This window comes from Rhinatrema bivittatum, chromosome 17 (genome assembly GCF_901001135.1).
Source record: "Rhinatrema bivittatum chromosome 17, aRhiBiv1.1, whole genome shotgun sequence".
Lineage (NCBI taxonomy): Eukaryota > Metazoa > Chordata > Amphibia > Gymnophiona > Rhinatrematidae > Rhinatrema > Rhinatrema bivittatum.
The window spans coordinates 11,654,184-11,672,010 of NC_042631.1; the positions used below are offsets into that span (position 1 = coordinate 11,654,184).

At 46.7% G+C, this 17,827-nt stretch overlaps 1 protein-coding gene across 12 annotated transcripts in view; it reads left to right on the top strand.

Annotated features, from left to right (window-relative positions):
• The window catches only part of ANO5 (anoctamin 5), a 69,848-nt gene that overhangs the window by 20,510 nt on the left and 31,511 nt on the right, over positions 1 to 17,827 (top strand). For 3 of the 12 annotated variants that reach the window (XM_029582492.1, XM_029582499.1, XM_029582493.1), the window contains exons 2-5: positions 252 to 408; positions 3,571 to 3,641; positions 7,746 to 7,793; positions 10,782 to 10,823. In XM_029582492.1, coding sequence (XP_029438352.1) covers positions 291 to 408; positions 3,571 to 3,641; positions 7,746 to 7,793; positions 10,782 to 10,823 — 279 coding nt within the window. In that variant the 5' untranslated portion in view covers positions 252 to 290. Of the gene's footprint in view, positions 1 to 152; positions 198 to 251; positions 409 to 3,570; positions 3,642 to 7,745; positions 7,794 to 10,781; positions 10,824 to 17,827 lie in introns of all 12 variants that reach the window. The other 9 variants (XM_029582500.1, XM_029582501.1, XM_029582495.1 and 6 more) reach the window with 8 other exon arrangements.

Genomic DNA, 17,827 nt, shown 5'->3' on the forward strand with positions numbered 1-17,827 from the left:
CTAATATCTTAGCGATGTTTTCCTGTGTGTAACTTCTTGGCTCTTATTTGCCATCACAGACACTAACACAGGGGGAGGAGAGGCCTAGGATAAAAATTGCAAACGCCAGGTACCGTTTTCTGGCTCTTAATTTCCTGTCTTTTCCCCTAAAGATGATCTCGCAGTCCTCACCGACTTCAAGCGTTCCAGGTCTGCAGGTACCTTGCTAACCCCTCCTCCTCTCTTCCATGTCCCGTGTCTGTGTGTCACAGGGTGTGCGGTGCTGTCTCGTCTCCGATCCAGTCTTGACGATGATCGGGCCACGTGCTCATGCTAGAGATGCTGCACTTTTAACGTGGACCGCTCGATGTGGTCTTGGAAAAGCAACAGGGCCTGTTACCCATGGGGGAAAATGTGCACTTCCTGCGGGTGAGAGCTGGCTTGGGATGCAGTCTGTTTACATGCCATGGCCCTGCGGTAGAAAGCAACGTTGCTTCCGGCGGGTCTCTCCTTATCGCTGCTTTTCACCATTACCCGGACCACCCATTGGGGCTCCTGAACTGGTCCCAGACGATGGTCCAGGACATGAAGAACAAGAAGGAGATCGTGGACTTCACCTAGCATGTTCTCCGCTCCTGGTTGGCTTGATATTTTTTATTTTTTATTCCCCCCTCCCCCCGAAGTAGGGCTGTTTTGGAAAGAAATTTCCCCGGGGTTCTGCCTCCTTACTCTACTCAAGCTGTTCTTCTGTTCAGGCAGATTTGAAGTTTGCACTGAACGGGGACTTTCCGTTGGGTAGGGCCTCTGGTGCATTTTCCCCCGTTTCCTGCCATCTGTCATTGGTTAAAGTGGCTCTCCAGTGAGAGAGAACAATGGTGAGAAGCAGCGCTCGGGAGTGGACACGTTCGGAGGAATCTCGTAGTGATGTCAGCTCCTTAAAGACTCATTCTGGATTCTGTTGCATTTTTCCCTGTACTTAAAAATGTAGAAAAACCAGATTTCCTGCCATAAATTGAGGAGATCCGAGCTATGAGTCATGCTGCAGCCGTGAGCATTTCAGGCTTGCGCAGTGGCTTTAGCACTGGAGGTCCTCTTCGAGGATGTTTTCAGAGGCGTGATGAGTAATTCTGACCCTCTGTGCCCAAGTATATACACAGGATCCAGACGTATCGCAGAAAGCTGAAAGTAATAACACCCTTCCTTCTAGACTGCAGATGTGGAGACAGAAGCTGCTCTGTACCTGCTTCTGAACACAAATAGCAATATTTTTTCCCATTGACTTTCCATGGAAAGATCCAAAAATACGACAGCAACCATTTTGCACTCTGAGCAGTTACTTGTCCAATGTATTTTTTTTTTTCGCTGTTACAAGATGACGTTTCACTGTCCACTGCAAATCTTTTACTACTCCTGTGGGAGTTAAGAATGTTGTTCATGCATTGAATAAGGTAAATAAACACAATATAAGCTCAAAGACTGCTAAACCAAGAGACTGGGCTGCAGGAGTGAGAGAGTGCATGCATCCTAATGACTTGATCTCCTGAGGAGCCATCAAGTGAGTCAGCACCAAGACTGCAGCATCTCTAGCATGGGGGGTGCAGCCTGTTTTCTGTTGGTTATTAATCTTGGGACAAAATAAATGCTTAATCATTGCAGTAGTTTTTCTGCTCTTTTACTTTGCAAATCAAGTGTGCAAACTCCAGGACTGCCGTATCTTGGGTTTTACGAGCTGTTACGAGATTGTGGTGGAGCTAGCATTGTGCCTCTTCCAACGTGAGACCTGACTGATGGAAGGAAATGTTCCTTTAGCTTCCTGTTTCTTTCATATAAATTATTATTATTATTCTCATTAATTTCTGTGGGTACACAGGAAATCCCACATCCCCAGGTTTGGTAATGAAACAGGAGGGGATTGCACTAGAGAGGGAAGGATTTGGCCTTGGTTCTCTGCTGGAGAGAAGGGGAATAGTTTTCTAGTCCCAGATATTGTCCAGTATATTAGGTTTTGGTACTTACGAGCTGTCACTAAAAGACAAAAAAAAAATAAAATTCAACAATCACCACACTGGATTTGTAATGGCTTGAGGGCAGAAGGAAGAGTCTGTGACCTGTTCGGTTTGTGTTGTCTTTGTGTTAGGAAGAGTCTGTGACCTGTTCGGTTTGTGTTGTTCTTATGTAGTTACATGTCTCTCTCTCTCTGTAAGCACACTGTTTAATCTGCTATAATTTGTGGTGTGTGCCAGTTCTGAACCAGTTCCTGTGGGCGGATCGAGTGATCCTCTGGTTTCCCAGGGCAACACATTTTCTTTTTACAGATGCTTAAAAAGCCTTTTTTTTTTTTTTTTTTAATGACGTTATCTGACCGCTTGACTCTTGCAGAAAGAATGCTGTGAGTTAGCATAAGTTCATCCCACGAAAGATAGCTTTTTTTTTTTCCCTGCCCTTGCGTTTCTGACTCTGCATGCCTTTACAGAAGAATACTCTGCTGTTATCCAAGCCCCAACAATGCAGTTCTTCTTCAGTACTGAAGGAAGGGCTCTGTAAACTGTGCTGTTCCAGTGCATACTCGGGGCAAAGGTTTCTCCTGTCTGATCAGCTGCTAATTCAGCTTTCCTCCATCTGCTGTGCAAACTGGTGGCTGCTGGTCAAACAAAGCCGGTCCTATCAAAACCATCCGGGGCCGTGATGGGGCCTGGTGAAAGGAGCCAGCAGGAGGCCCAGATTCTAGCAGAGATGCAGCATAACAGGGTGTTGTGTTTGTGAAACGTGCAGTCTCCTGTTTATGTCTGGGAATGCAAGGCGACTTAGACGGTACAGGAGGAATTGTGTCCTGTCTCGAAAGAGCAACTCCACTAATGGACCAAAGAAGTCCGAGCAGTGGAAAACATCTGCAGATCGTCCCCCTCAGTGCTACCTGGAGTTCTTCACAGGTGCTTGCTGGCAAAATAATTCTGTCCGTGTGCATTTCATGGATACTGGGCAAACATCTTCTCCACAGCCAGTCCCTTGCTATCTGACTTAACAGCACCCTGTACTGCTGATTTAGGATGTGTTTGTGAGTGTGATCCTGGATTCATGACCTGTGTATTCATTTTGAGGCCAATATTCCTAAAACGGATAACTTATCCAGCTAAAGTTAGCAGGATAAATTCTCCCACTGACTGTACATAAATAGTTTTCTAGTTTATATTTCCCAAATAACTTTAAATCTAACTGGCTATATTCGAATACAGCTGGTTAGGTTAGAAAGTTATCTGGATAGTGTTCCCGGATAACTTTTCCTTAACCGGCTTTCTTCAAATGCTATAGTTTGTTAAATGCTGAAAAAAAAAATAGAAATAATAAAAAATCGTTTACGGACCTGCAGGCCCAATCCCACTGCTTCCACTACAACAAAATATTTTGTAGGTTGGTGCCTGATTTTTATTCTCCCCACCATCACCACCATGCACCTCAACCAACCCACCAGATTTTTAAAAAGAGCAACTATACTGCCCTGATGCTGGCCCCTCCTTTTCCAGACGGATTATTCCTTTTTGGAGTCAGGTGCCTGCGTTTCAATATCTGACTCTGAGTATTTTGTTGTTCTAGGGGACGACAGCAATGGACCCCTGTTCGAAAACAATTCAAATGCTGATTCAGAGCTTCCAGGGAACTCGGAGGTAAGGCGCGATCTGCAAGGTGTGAAACGAGCTTGCCGCGTAATGTTAACCGGTAGTCTCTGTGATCCGCGCGTCGCGCCCAGCGTGCCTGACATGGAGGAGAGCTGATTGTTCGTGTGCCCTGTGAGGCTGGACGTGACGACTTCAGACCTATGCCGTCCGATCCAGTCCACGTTCAGTCCGTTTCTCCATCGAATAACACAAACTGGCTTTCTTGTTGGTGCAGCTGCTGGCCTGCCCTGTAGCTGTGCCATCTGGTTCAGGCAGACGGCTTTTCTGTACGCCCTGCATGCATGAGAGCCACCCATATTAGTGGGTGGAGCGGTTGTGTTTCCCTACTGTAGAGAGGCACTAAAATATCTGTTTAGATTTAGAGCCACATCCTCGCCGCTGGTGTTCCTGAGCATTATCTAGTAATAAGTATAGCTGAGCATGGCCTAGACTTTAGAAGGATATTTCACTGCACTTATTCAGGATTTGTCTATATACCGACCTAGCACTGGGAGGTTCTGTGTGATTTGCGTACATTTGTGTAACTGAAGCCCCCTAATCTAGATCTGATCTTTGAGCCATCTGTCCTGGTTACACAATCTGTTTACAGTTTTCACCAGACACCACATCCTCTGGTCGGCACAGCACTGTATACAGAGAACAAGGGATATTTAGTGTGTGTTAAAGGCTTAAACTAAACAAAAAAGTGAGAACAAGGAATTTTTAAAAATTGTATATATGCAACCTGTTTCTTTCTTGGTCAGCCGAACAGAGCATTAACAGCAGAAATATCCACTGTTATCAACCTTCTCTGGAGTTATAATTAAAATGGTAAATGTGCTCGTGAAACCAAAAATATGCGAGTACTTTTCATATTTATAAAACAGTATGTACAAGAGTACAATCTACTTTGCCTGTATATGAAAATTTACTCAATGGTTTTGGGATTTGGATTTTAGGTATAATTACTCACGTTTAGAAATCCAAGCTCAAGGTGAGATAAAAATTCAGGAACATTTGGTAGGTCCCTGCCCCAGAGGGCTTATAGTCTGTGCCTGGGAGGGAAGCAATGAAAGGTCACGAGGCGCATCAGTGAGAGAAGCAGGACTTGACCCCTGACATCCCCGTTTCTCGGCCTGGAGCTCTAAACACTAGGCCGCTCCTTTTAAAAATATAACACATGTGCTTAACTTCCAACTTCGGGCCCCTCCCCCGGAACATCTATCCCCCATGCTCGTAAATGTGCATGCAGAGTCGGGTTAGGTGCATGTTCTTACGCACACCGAGGCCCAGGCTATTCTTCATGACCGCTCTTTGCATGCATAAAACAGGGTATTATGTGCGTACATGGCCCCCGAACAAGCCTGGCGAGCAGCTCTTTACTTCAGGAAACCTGGAACAAAAACTACCCAGGGCCTTGCAGAGACAGTGGGAGCCCCGTAGCTGGAACACTGTCCCTTCAGCACCAGGATCCGATGTTCTCTCAGCACTTTCGGGCCGATACTGTACAGTGCGCTTCGACGGACAAGAAGAAAACAGAAGTGAACCTGCTATTGTTTAGCAGGCTTCATTGCTTGCAAAGGGGTTTTTTTTGTTGTTTTTCTTTTTCCAATTTATTTTTAAGTTCATTGCAAAGAATGTCCTATCCCTTGCTAGAGAGATTAAGAGACAGAAATCTATAGCACAAGGCGCAGATTACATTCCGCCTGCCCTTTCTGTGTATTTGCTTAAAATTCCTGGATGAGGAAATAAGAACAGGTGGTCAAACAACGCTGTGAGCTGTGACTCGTTGGGGATCACGTTCTATGCAAATAAGCTCGTTCATCAGGTTTGTTAAACAAAAAAAAATGGAAAGGCAAATATTAATTTATGGATTTCTGATTCCAGCTCATTCAAATAAAGTTGCCTCGATTTTTTTTTTTTTTTGTCTCTCCTGTAACCCAGCACACCGCGCCTTCGATGGCGGCTTTTTCTCTCCCCTCACCTGGGAGGTTTCCATGCACGTGGCATCGCCTCCCACGCCCTGGCACTTCCAGCTGCCTCCTGGCGGCTGAGAGGATAAAGCTGCCGCGCACCCTTCACGGCTGTCGCTCCGCTACTGCCCTTTGACCAGCCGGTATTGTAAGAACAGCGCCCGCCTTCCCGTCCCCCCCCCCCCTCCCCCCCGCTTCCGGAGGCTGTGAGTGCTGCTTCAGCAGCGCGCTCCACTTCAGCCAGCTCGGGGTGCAGGAGCCTCGGCCATAAAGGGAACTCAGGTCCTGACCTCGTCCACGCACCAGTGCCGGCTCTCGTGGCTTAGGTGATCATTTCAAGAGAGCAATTCCCTGTGCTACTACATGGTGCATGTACACAGTGTTAGATACCTCTGCAGTCCCTCAGTATCCTAAGAATACTTTTGTCTTTTATTTATTAGTAGCCTCAGCTGGCTGCAGACAAAGTCTCCCTTTTTTTTTAGTTGTTTGTCGTAAGCCCCCGATGACGGAGGGACTGCTCAGGATCTGTGTCTGACTATTATTCCCCAGGTTGAGGGGGAGCCCGGAGGCTACTGCAGCTTGTAGGACTGGATTCCTTTGCCCGTGTCCTGCGGGCTTAGGATAACCGAGATGCGTTCTCGTCTTACCTCTTTTTTTCTATTGTAGTTGTGTGGTTGGGGGAGGGTTTGCTCTGCGTTTCAGCTTCCCTGGCTCGTTAAGCACACAGGAGAGTAAAGCCAGGACTGAGGGAAGGGCCTCTGGGCTTCGAGGCACTTGTAGGTGTTTACAGCTGAAAGCTTGCCCCGCGAAGGGGCAGATGCTCAGAGTGGCCCCCTTTTGATACCGTTTGCCTGATTTTTAAAGTGAAGGTAGACAGGGGCTTGCACCTTCAGACCTGCCGTGGGTACAAAGCACGCCCGGTCACCGGTGGGTAGGTTTCCACTGGGAAAGCGGACACAAAGAGTTGAAAACACCTCTCTGCGTACCATCCCCTCCTGCCCTAAACACCGCGCCCTCCCTGCCACTAAAAGTGCGCCCCCCCCCCCCGTGGGAAAATGCTCCGGCTCGGCCTCGTCCAGGGAGGGGAAGCCTCAGGCGGATGATTAACAGGGGTAAAGCGCATTTATCCACATAAATTGCTTTCACAATTGCCTCATCAAACTGCCGGTGCTGGTGCGCGTTGCACGGGTAATTTTGCTTTCGTTTATTGTCCCAGGAAAAGGGAAGCTGCGGAGATTTTGTGCCGGCTTTCTCTGCGGATACCTTTTCTGGCCCAAAACAGCACTCTTGGAGGTCCGAGTTCAAAAGCCATTTAGACGGACAGCTGAAAAGTTATCCGTCCAAATGGCAAACCTGGCTTAGTCAGCCACTTATCCGTCTAAGTTATAGCTGGACAAGCAGTTATGTGTCTAGAATTAGAGAGATAAAAAAAGGGGCGTATGAGGGCACTCCAGGGAGGGGTTGAGTTATCTGCTTCACAGCAGCCTAGAGTTATCCAGCCCCGTGTGGCCAGAAAACTCGCTGCTTACCTGGGTGTCTTCAGAAATATCCGGGTAAGTACCGCATCTTAGAAAAAAGACAAAACCCCCCCCCCCCCCCCAAAACTTAAGTCATGGGCCTCGCAGCCTGATACTTATCTACTCATGCGCCCGGGTAACTTCTCCTCGGAACGGCCTCTACTTAGCATTGCCCTCCTGGTGTTCGAAAATGCTAAACTGTGGGTTGGTGTTGCTTGCCCGACCTAACCCCGCCGGCGGGAACTCCCTCCGGGCAACGAGCGGGGAGGGTGGCTGGGGAGCTGGCCCTTTCCCCTGGTTAAGGGGACGTCGCCTTTCACCGAGAGCGCGGATTTACAGTCGGGATTAAACCCGTCAGCCGCGTTGCTCCGAGCCAGTGCCTCCCGACCTTTCCGTTTCGCCCGCCCCCCCCCCCCCCCCCCCCCCCCCCCCCCCGTCGGATGCTTCGTAAGGGCTCCAGCCATCGCTTCCCATTTCCATTTGCTGAAGTAACATATTTCATTAATTTCAGTTTTGTTCGCTGCCATACTAATGTTTTTTATTTTTTAAATTAAATGTCTGAACCTCCTGCTCCCCAGCACTAACCGCATTGTGTATCTTTCCCACCACCCCCCCGCTGGCAGGGCTTAAGCACCACCGAGAGCACCTTCCTCATTTCCAACGTCCAAAGGGTAAGCACTGAGAGCGTGAGAGGTATCCGGAGACCCGACCTGCATGAGTCCTGGTGTGGTCCTTGCATGCTGGCCGTTTCCAGCGAAGCCTGCCTTCTGACCCAGCACCTGTGGACGGCACAAATGATCTGCAAACACGTTTCGCCTGGGTTAAGTTTTTTTTTTTTTTCCTGTGAAACCTGCCTTGAATTAAACAAAATGGAATTAAACTCCACAGGGACTTGAAAATTACAGGAAACGCAATCCCTTCTGCCTAAATGGGGGGAAAAGGGAGGGGCCGCCTGTCACCGGAGATCCTCTGCTGCTAATCCACAAAACCTGACCCTCGCTTTTGAACGGTGCAGTGTAATATTACATTTTATTTTTCTAAATGCAGTGTTTGCAGATCGGCATTGCCCTTCCTGGGTGCTGGCTTCAGAGCCAAATTCATCATCTAGCTGCAAAAAAACCCCCCCAAAACTGTGTTGTTTTTTTAAATTTGCAGTTCCCCGGGTTCAGACTGGTAAGAATACATTTGGATGGCAAGGCAGAACTGGAAAGATGTTTTTGGTTCAGTGTGGTGCTTAACCTGTGATTGCTGTGGTACTTTGTGTCACTAACATGGGTATCGATGCCTATAGTTCTTGGGATGGAAAGCTGGCGTGGCGCTGAGGAAGGTTATCGGAACCGTCCACGCACGTGTGGGCAGGCAGCTGAATTGCTTTCTGTCCATTAATAAGCCCCAGACATGCCATACTCTGGGAGTATTCGGCAGGGGGGGGTGGGGGGTGGGGGGGATAACGCTTCCCATCTAGTCCATGGAAATTAAAGGCCTGATTCACGGAGCTTCGCCCTCTCCCCACAGACGCGGGACGGCAAACGTAGCTTCCTGAATCAGGCCTCAGGACCGCCCCTACAAACGAATATAGAATTAGTGCTGCATTATCCCAGCGTCTCTCTTTCCGCAGTGAGCCGTCGCAGGGGGTTGAAACTGCTTAATTTCCGTGTATATTTAGATGTCTGCTTGCGAATGTTTATACATTTTAACCTCCTGTACCTGAATATAAAATTCCGCCTTGCTAACAAGCTCAAGGAGGCTCCGTAGCAGAGTCTTGGAGAAGACGCCCGGCGTCCCCGTGTCTCGTACGCCTTTGACCAGGGCTACTAACAACTTTGCAGCTGCTACTGCGCACATGACCTGCGGCCCTCCTGACGCACTTTAGCCCTGTGCCGTGGCAGAGTATCGTTTCATAAATTTGCTAAAATAGTAATTTAAAACAAATAATTGAAAAGTAAATCTAAGATGGCAGTGACTTGAATTGAGCAGGGAATTGGATTTCTCCTACTCCTCTGCCACGTGGCTCGTGCAAGCTTGGCCCGTGCATTAACGCAGCCATTGCTGTCTACGGGAGGTCAATCCTGATGGTAAACGGCGGGAGAGCCCCGGAGCTCATGATTACAGTTTAAATAAGTGGGGGACTGGGAACATAACCAGCTGCCCTTCTCTGGCTTCCAGTCCACGAGCAGCCCGTCTCGGGGCGTTAAGGATAGGTGCCCCCACCTGTTCTGGAAGGGTCAATTTTTAACAAAGCAGGCCTTGCCCATTACCTCCCTCGCTGCGTAAGGGATGGTCCCTCCAGCTTTCGGCAGGCTCTGTGCGCGGCAGGCGTAGCTGCTGGAAGGGTGAGCTGAGGCGCCGGGTGAAATAATTAGAATTAACCATTTATATGCCGGAAAAATGGTGTAATATTTGCTGGCCATAAGGATGGTCAGCAGGCATTGTATAATTCAGTGGCAAGTAGCACATGTCGACTGTTTGCCTGGTGTATGGGTCAATAATTTATTAATTTTACTTGTGCTGTCACCAGTAAGACTAAGATGAAGTGGAATAAACTGTGTGTGTGTGTGTTCATTTCATGTTAACCCCGCTGGTGACTGCACAAGTGCACAATTTATAGATTATTTAATATTTATAGATAGATAGATAGATAGATATCGATATAGATAGATAGACGGTCGAAAAGTAAATCATTTTAGCCCATCTATCCCAGGTGCACCTCCGGAAACTGGATTAATGAGATGAGCTGCTCCTTGATTGCGTGCATGCAATGTGTGTGTGTGTGTGTCTGTATCTATCTGTAACGTGTATTTCTATGCATTATGGTACAAGTGCGTTTTAGTTTGGAGAAGGCAATTCTTGTGCACAGTAAAAGAGTCATGTTTAAACTGGTTTAATGAGATGAGCTGCTCCTTGATTGCATGCATGCAATGGTAGTGTGTGTCTGTATCTATCTGTAACGTGTATTTCTATGCATTATGGTTCAAGTGTGTTTTAGTTTGGATAAGGCAATTCCTGTGCTTTGTGTACAGTAACAGAGTCCTGTTTAGAGCTTTAGTTTAGTTTCTTTGGCCTACGGTAAAATAAGTGGAAGCTGCATCTATCAGCACAGACCCAGGCAGGACGGGCCCTTCTGCTGATTCGCCCCATTGCATGGCCTTCTGCAGCAGCCAAACACTTGTGCTTTTTATATTGCAGATAATGATATTATTATTGGCCTTTTGGAGGAGGGGCACTGATTATAAGAGAGAGCAAAGCTAACCACTGCTACCATCCTGCACCTCAGGTTAATATAGTAATTACTTGGACTGCAGCTTCCTCCCACATGAACGCTGCAAAGGCCATATCTGATCCGGTTGACGAGACCCTTCTCATTTTTCCCATTGCCGTGTCTCGCCACGTCCCCCTGTTTCAGTAGGAGAGTAGGACACGTCCTTCTGTTACGAGCTGTCGCGTGCAGACAGCTGTGGAGGCCTGGACTGGTATGGGCCTGCTTCCATGTGTTGTGTGTGCAAAGCATGGCGCCAGAGCAGCGTAGGCCCTAAAACACATCTGGCCTTGGCATGGGTCTCTCTTGGGGCGGGTCGCTTTTCACTCCGCGTTTGCGCATGGCGTGTTATGCTTCGGGATGGATGATACTGAGTTTTAATTCTTTCTCGGTTGCTTCACAGCCAGGGCGGAAATACGAACTGTTCCTGCAGCATCGCCTCAGGGTAAAGCGGAGCTGAGAGCCCTTACTAATGATTCTGAGTGGCTGAATTAACTCTCTGCTGCTCTTTCTGCTGCCTTCTGCTAATTAAAGGGCATGCCGCTTTTTTCAGATGAGAGCGTGCTGCATGCACATTCTTCATGTTTTCAGTGACTACAATCCTGCTGCCCTGAGGAATTACTGCAGCTCCTGTAATTTAGCATCGGTGTTCCCTCAACAAACATGGCTGCCTCGGCTTCAACAGAGGACTCAAAATGTTCTTTGCCTTCAAGTTTTTGGGTTTTTTTATCACACATCAGCAAAATAGTTCACCCTCATGACACCAGGGCTTGCTGTTAACAGCCAAGGGCACAGTTCCTTTCTGCCTCAAAAATAACTTTGAATCTGGCCCTGCAACTGTAACAAGAATTGTAAATGCATGCACCCACATGGCAATGGGGGAGAAAGAACAGTTCCCCTGCCCTTCAGCACCCCACCCAAATTCTTCCCTCTCTGTGTGTCTCTCCCCACCCCGCACCCCCACTGCTAAGTCGTGTCCAGGCTTCAGAGAGCAGCAGCAGCAACTGCAGATTAAAAAAAAAATTCAGCGTGAGGCCTCCTGCAGCCATCACATGCTGACCCTACCCCCTCCTTCAGCAGAGCTTCCTTGGACATGTGTGCAAGGAAAGGGGGCACCGCAGTACCCATCAGCCCATGAGGGCTATTGGAGGCCCCGCCACTGACCAAGCGTCTGGAGATCTGAAGGTGTCAAGGCAATGTGACAAGGTGGTGGCTAAAGCCAGAGGGAACAGTTCATAGAGACAGAGGATTAACCAACAGAGAAAAAGGAGGTGGTGATGCCCTTGTACAGGTCTTTGGTGAGGCCTCACCTGGAGTACTGTGTTTAGTTCTGGAGCTCGTATCTCATAAAGGATAGAGACAGGATGGAGGCGGTCCAGAGAAGGGTGACCAAAATGGTGTGGGGTCTGTATCAGAAGACTTATGAGGAGGGGCTGAAAGATCTGAATATGTATACCTGGGAAGAGAGGAGGTGCAGGGGAGGTGCAATACAGACCTTCAGACACCTGAAAGGTTTCAATGATGCACAAACTTCAAACCTTTTCCATTGGAAAGAAAACTGTAAACTAGTGGTCATGATATGAAACTCCAAGGGGGACAACCAAGAATATTTCTTCACAGAGATGCCTAGAATGGTGGATGCCTAGAATGACCTCCCAGAAGAGGTGGTGAAGAGGAGAACAATAATGGAATTCAAAAGGGCATGGGATAAGCACTGCAGATCCCTAAAGGCTAGAGAATGGCAATGAAGGAATAGGGTAACCTATATTAACTTTAGGTGCAACATTTAAGATTGGGGGTGAGCACCAGTGACTACCCTTAACATAAGGCTTGGGGTCACCAGCCCTCACAATTGAAGCCACAAATTCAGGGCTAGGTTATTGCATCGAGCAATTATTTATGAGACGCCTTTGAATTTGCAGCCCAATTGGCCTTCATGCTTTTGACGCAACTGCAAGATCACTCTCCGCTTTGACGGTTGGAGAATTGGATTCAGATGACAGCCAATGCTGGAATCTGACTTCTATGGTTTGAAGGCACTGTTACACAGATATTTGGGAAAAAGCATTATGTAGCACAGGACTGCATCTACAGCCATGTCCAACGAAAAGCACGTTCAAGCAGCATTGCTTGAATTATCAGGAAGGCAGATCACCCTGTAAAAATGTTGCTAACATTAACTTTGTTATAGGTTTGGCAGTTGCTTGGTTTTGATTGTAAAAATTACTACACTTAACATAAGCCTTGCGGGTAACCTGCATGCAGCGGCAGTTACTACCCTTAGCAGAAACATGGGGGTAATCTGCATGGAGCAGCAGTTACTACCCTTAACAAAAGTCTTGGGGATGATAGGCACAGTGCAGTAGTTGCTACCCTAACAGAATGGAGGCAACTTACATGAACTGGCACTTGCCACTATTTGGTTATCTTCTGCCAAGTGTTACTATGTTGCTTTCTGGAGTAGATTTGGTTATCTTCTGCCGAGTGTTACTATGTTGCTGTCTGGAGTTGCTTTGGTTATCTTCTGCCGAGTGTTACTATGTTGCTTTCTGGAGTAGATTTGGTTATCTTCTGCCGAGTGTTACTATGTTGCTTTCTGGAGTAGATTTGGTTATCTTCTGCCGAGTGTTACTATGTTGCTGTCTGGAGTTGCTTTGGTTATCTTCTGCCGAGTGTTACTATGTTGCTTTCTGGAGTAGATTTGGTTATCTTCTGCCAAGTGTTACTATGTTGCTGTCTGGAGATGCTTTGGTTATCTTCTGCCGAGTGTTACTATGTTGCTTTCTGGAGTAGATTTGGTTATCTTCTGCCGAGTGTTACTATGTTGCTGTCTGGAGATGCTTTGGTTATCTTCTGCCGAGTGTTACTATGTTGCTGTCTGGAGTTGCTTTGGTTATCTTCTGCCGAGTGTTACTATGTTGCTGTCTGGAGTTGCTGCTGTTGTTGCTGCCTGGAGCCTATGCCATGGGCGAAGAGAAGCAGGCTTAGATGAAGGCAAGATAGTGACTGCATTGCTTCATCTGTGCCCATATCTGGGCCTGTAAAATTGTTAATTGAGATGCCTTTACATTTTTAAAAAGGGACTTCAATTTTGCTGACTGGTTAAAAAAAAAATATCAAGGCAGTTGAGTTGCTCCACAAAGGACTGTAGCACTAGTAAGCAGTGCTATACAGCCTCAAATGGAGTAAATGCAAATTTAATTGCAAATTTCTTTCCTTCCATAATTTAGGGGCTTGCTTTTGAGTGACAGGCACCTTCTGTGGAGCTTACCGGGGACCTTTGTGAGAGGAGAGGGCTCTCTTATTAGTGCTAGTGGGACACTGAGCCGCAGTAAGGAGACATCAAACCTTCCCTTGCTGGGCCTGATCATTTCTCCAGGATCCAGGGCATAACTTTGAGCATAGGGGTCTCCCCCTCACCCCTCTGTTCATGGAAGCATGCATTTGCATTTTATTGCTATGCATATCAGGGGACAGTTCAGAGTGGCCAGCTTTGGGAATTGTGAAGGAGCAGCCACTCAGTGCTGTACTTACAAGGAAGCCAGCAATGATGTTTATCTTGGCATCAAAAGACTCGCAGTTTCTCCACAGTGTACACTCCAGTAAGTTTCTGCTCCTCCAGTACTTATACAATTACTAGAGAAATCTTGAAATCCATGCTTTCGGCTGTGTAGTTTGGAGGGAATTTCTTTTCAGAATTTGCAGTAAAGAAAGTAATTGCCCTTGACATCTTGAACTAATTTCAATAGTATTTCCAAGGTTAATCTTGTGAAGCAGTAGTGAATTCTTTGATGGCGAGGTCTAGCATTCGGGGAGTGATAGTGAGAGTAGGGAATGCTTTGCCATTTGCTCCCTAGAAAAGTGACTAGTGCCATAGTGCAGTGCTGTGACCCCTGGAGTGGGCATATTGTGTAGCATACAACTTGCTATGGTTTGTGTTAACTGAGTTTATAAATAGCTTTTGTGTTAAGAAGTTGATGTATCCCCTCGGGCCGCTTGGTTGCACTTAGAGGTCCCTTTTGTAGGGCAGCAGAGGGACCAACCTGTGGGGTGGCTTTTCCAGAAAGTGTGATTCCTCTGCTAATGCCGTCTGGCAGTAAACTAACTTGGCACGCATCCCAGATGTCAATGGCATCCAGCTTCACCGCATACCTAGCACCTCGAGAGGGAGGAGCACGTCAGCCCAGCAATTCTCCTGTTTTAATATTTAGCACCACTTATAACCTGCTCTGCATCCTTCCACAGCTGCCCAGTTTGTGGTTTAATGCAACACGTTATTCCTGCCAGCTTAGCAGTTCACAGCATATTGCTAGATAGTTAATAAAGTGTATTTTCCCTTAATGTCCTGACAAATAAAAGAAAAAGTAATAATCTTAGAGAGAAAAAAGGGATTGTAAGGTGGATGATTCCAGTTTTTATAGCGGGGGAGGTAAAAGTCATTGATGCCACCAGTCCAGCAGGCACACTGCACCCCTGGGCTCCAAGCCAAGAGACCCTGCTGCACCCCTAGCACCCATTATAATTCTGCTGAATTCAGAGGTGCATAAAAACTATGGATGGGAGAGAATGGGATACAGTCTGCGCATCAGTGTCTCCTGATAACCAGTCAGGAATGCAGCAGCATGGCGGCCAGTGCACGTTGGCTTGGTGGGTGCCTGTGTGGCTGCTGGCATACACAGTACGCGGGCTTACCTCTGCCCCCATGGCTCCTGCCAGTGACCATTCTGAGTTTGGTGACTGCTGCTTTTTTTTTTTTCCCCCTCCTTTTGCATCTAAAATCCCCTCTCCTCCCCTTTGCCGAATGTAGGTATCAGCACCACGGCCTTTTCCTCTGTGGAAATGCTGCCGTTACCAGCCCGGTTGTGTGAGAGGCTGCCTGCTTTAGGACACCGCTGGCCACCCTGCTCTGACTCGGCTCTTTCTCTGCGAGCTTGCTTCTGTCACATCCCTGCACTGCGAGCATCCTCTGCTGAATTATTCTGGTGTAAGGTGCCACGGCTCTGCCTCCTGCCTACCGACTTTGAAATAGTCATCGCATTACTTCCCGGATTCTGTTTCTAATGAAGATTGTCCAGGAATGAGCATGTGTTGTTGTTGGGGTATTTTGGGTTTGTACCTACCAGACTTGGATCCTGGGAGTTGGTTTCACAGCTTAGAAAGATAAGGTGCCTTATTGTCTCAGAACTACCATTTCTAGGCCGGTTCTGGATATCCTGATGTATTCTGGCACCCTGCAGTGCGGATTTTAAATGGTAGAGGCAGGGATTAAAAATGCCAGAAATCAGGACTGGTCTAAAACTCTCCCTGCTGGTAGGAGGAGACGTGGCAGCTCTGCAGTGGAGTAGCAGTGCAGTTCCTGGTTGTGGTGCTCCAGCTGTTGTCTGGAAGACGTTTCTGCAGCATTAATAGGCAGTCTTTAAGGGCTGTGTGTTTTTGGAAAGATCTCTATCTGCCAACGTTTGGGAAAGGAGGGCCCTTACAGAAGTGACATGAGTGCTCCATCAGCATCAGAGTGGCTCCGTTCATAAGCTAAATGGGTCTGGTCTGGAGAGAAGAACCACAGGGCTATGGGAGGAGGATTAAAAGCCAGGAGTGTGCCAGCGTCTTATGGTAATGTGCAGCTGTTGGATGTCATTCAGACTGGCTTTACCTGGAGGGTAGGGGGTATTCATTTGTAAACATTTGTTTCAATGTTGACTTTCACAGTCCAAGGTGATCTGAAACTTTTGTCATCTTATCTTTCAGAACGCAGATGTAAAGGTATAAATAAATAAATAAATAAATAAAAAGAACAAGAAAGTGAGACACTGAGAAACCAGGTTAGATAAAATCTCTTCCTGGTCAGACACCGGCTGTAAATGAGTCCAAGACGGGCTTGGTCTTTGATTTAAGAAGCAATAGGACGGTGGTTTTGCAGTCTCCAGGATAAACGTCTGCCCACTGGGTGATGCTCTTTGCCTGGATGGGATCAGATGATTATTATCCGTGCCCCTGTTTGCACCTGGGTGGGTTTGGAAAGGAAGTCCGGGTGCCCGCCAGCTTCCTGAATTGATGTTGGTTTCAATCTGAAACCACAGGTTTATGCAAGCCTGATCCCTACTGACTTTTGGAGAGAGATTGAGGTCAGCAAACGCGGCAGCATTTGTTAATGTAAATAATAATACATTTGCATGGGTAGAGGTCTTTTATTTCTAAATAAGACTATTACCCAAGCAATGCACATGCAGCCACCTCTGGGGTGCACAACTTGGCAGCATGTTTCCAGCAATGATGGAAGGGACATCCAAACCTCAAAGGAATATTGTCAGGGTTTGCAGAATGGGAATGGCCAATTTTGTTTATTTACAGTCATTCTATAGCTGGAAGCAGTAGTACAACTTTAATTTATGTGCCTATATGTAAACTGTTGTGATGGTATATAACTTAACAACGGTATAGAAAAGATTTTAAATAAATAAATACATAGCAAGACCCTATTTCTGAGAATGAGCTCACATTTTAATTAAATTAACAATTCAAATCTTTTACATTGGTGGGTTTTATGCTTTTTTATATGTTATTATTGTCCTTTTGTGCTGCAGCAGGATAGATATGCAAATTAAAACAAGAGGCTTGGCCCATCCTTCTGTGTTCCAGTAATGCTCTAAAATTGTCACCAGATGTCAGCCTTTGTTATAAAATAATATTATGCTGTAATTGTGTGGCAGTGTGTAATTGCATTCGAGGTTGCTAAACCACACGTGTGTAAGATCATACAAAATCCTTTTCCAGTGGTTTAGTAGCAACCCACCTTAAAGAAATATTAAATAGAGAATGAGCCTGGGGAACTAAATCCTTCTACTAAATTAATAGTCAGGAGATGTGTGATTTGCAGAGGTGGGATAAATAAAGTAGAATTTTACACTGTATGTGGGATGCAGGACACCACCCTTTGCTTCTCATCTCTTCTCTCTTAGGACACAGACAGTGTTGTGTGCTGTTACCTTTAAGGCCGCATGTAGGATCATAGAACATGAACAAAGCTGTGGCTTGCAAATGGTCACTAAGTGCAATATCCCAACGGGTGAGGTTTTCAAGGCAACCAAATTATATAACTTGCCTTGGTTCTTAGGACAGTTATAAGCCAATCTCTCATGATTGAAGAATATCCTGAAAATCAGATGCTTTGAAGGTTCTTGAAAAACAAATTTGGTAGCAGCTGACCTGTGTAAGTTTGGACCATCATTATGTTTCTTTAGTATCAGTCATTCCATAGGATGACATATGCTTTAAGAGGTCACTACAAGTAAAGACAATATTTCATATAGGGCTCCATAAGAAGTTGGTAGACATTCCAGATATCTCAGATGACTACATACAGCATGTCACCTTAAAGAGAACACTAGAACCTGGGTTGAAGAAGCCACAGTTGGCTTGGTGGCTGAGAAGGGTTTCTGCAACATCTGTTAG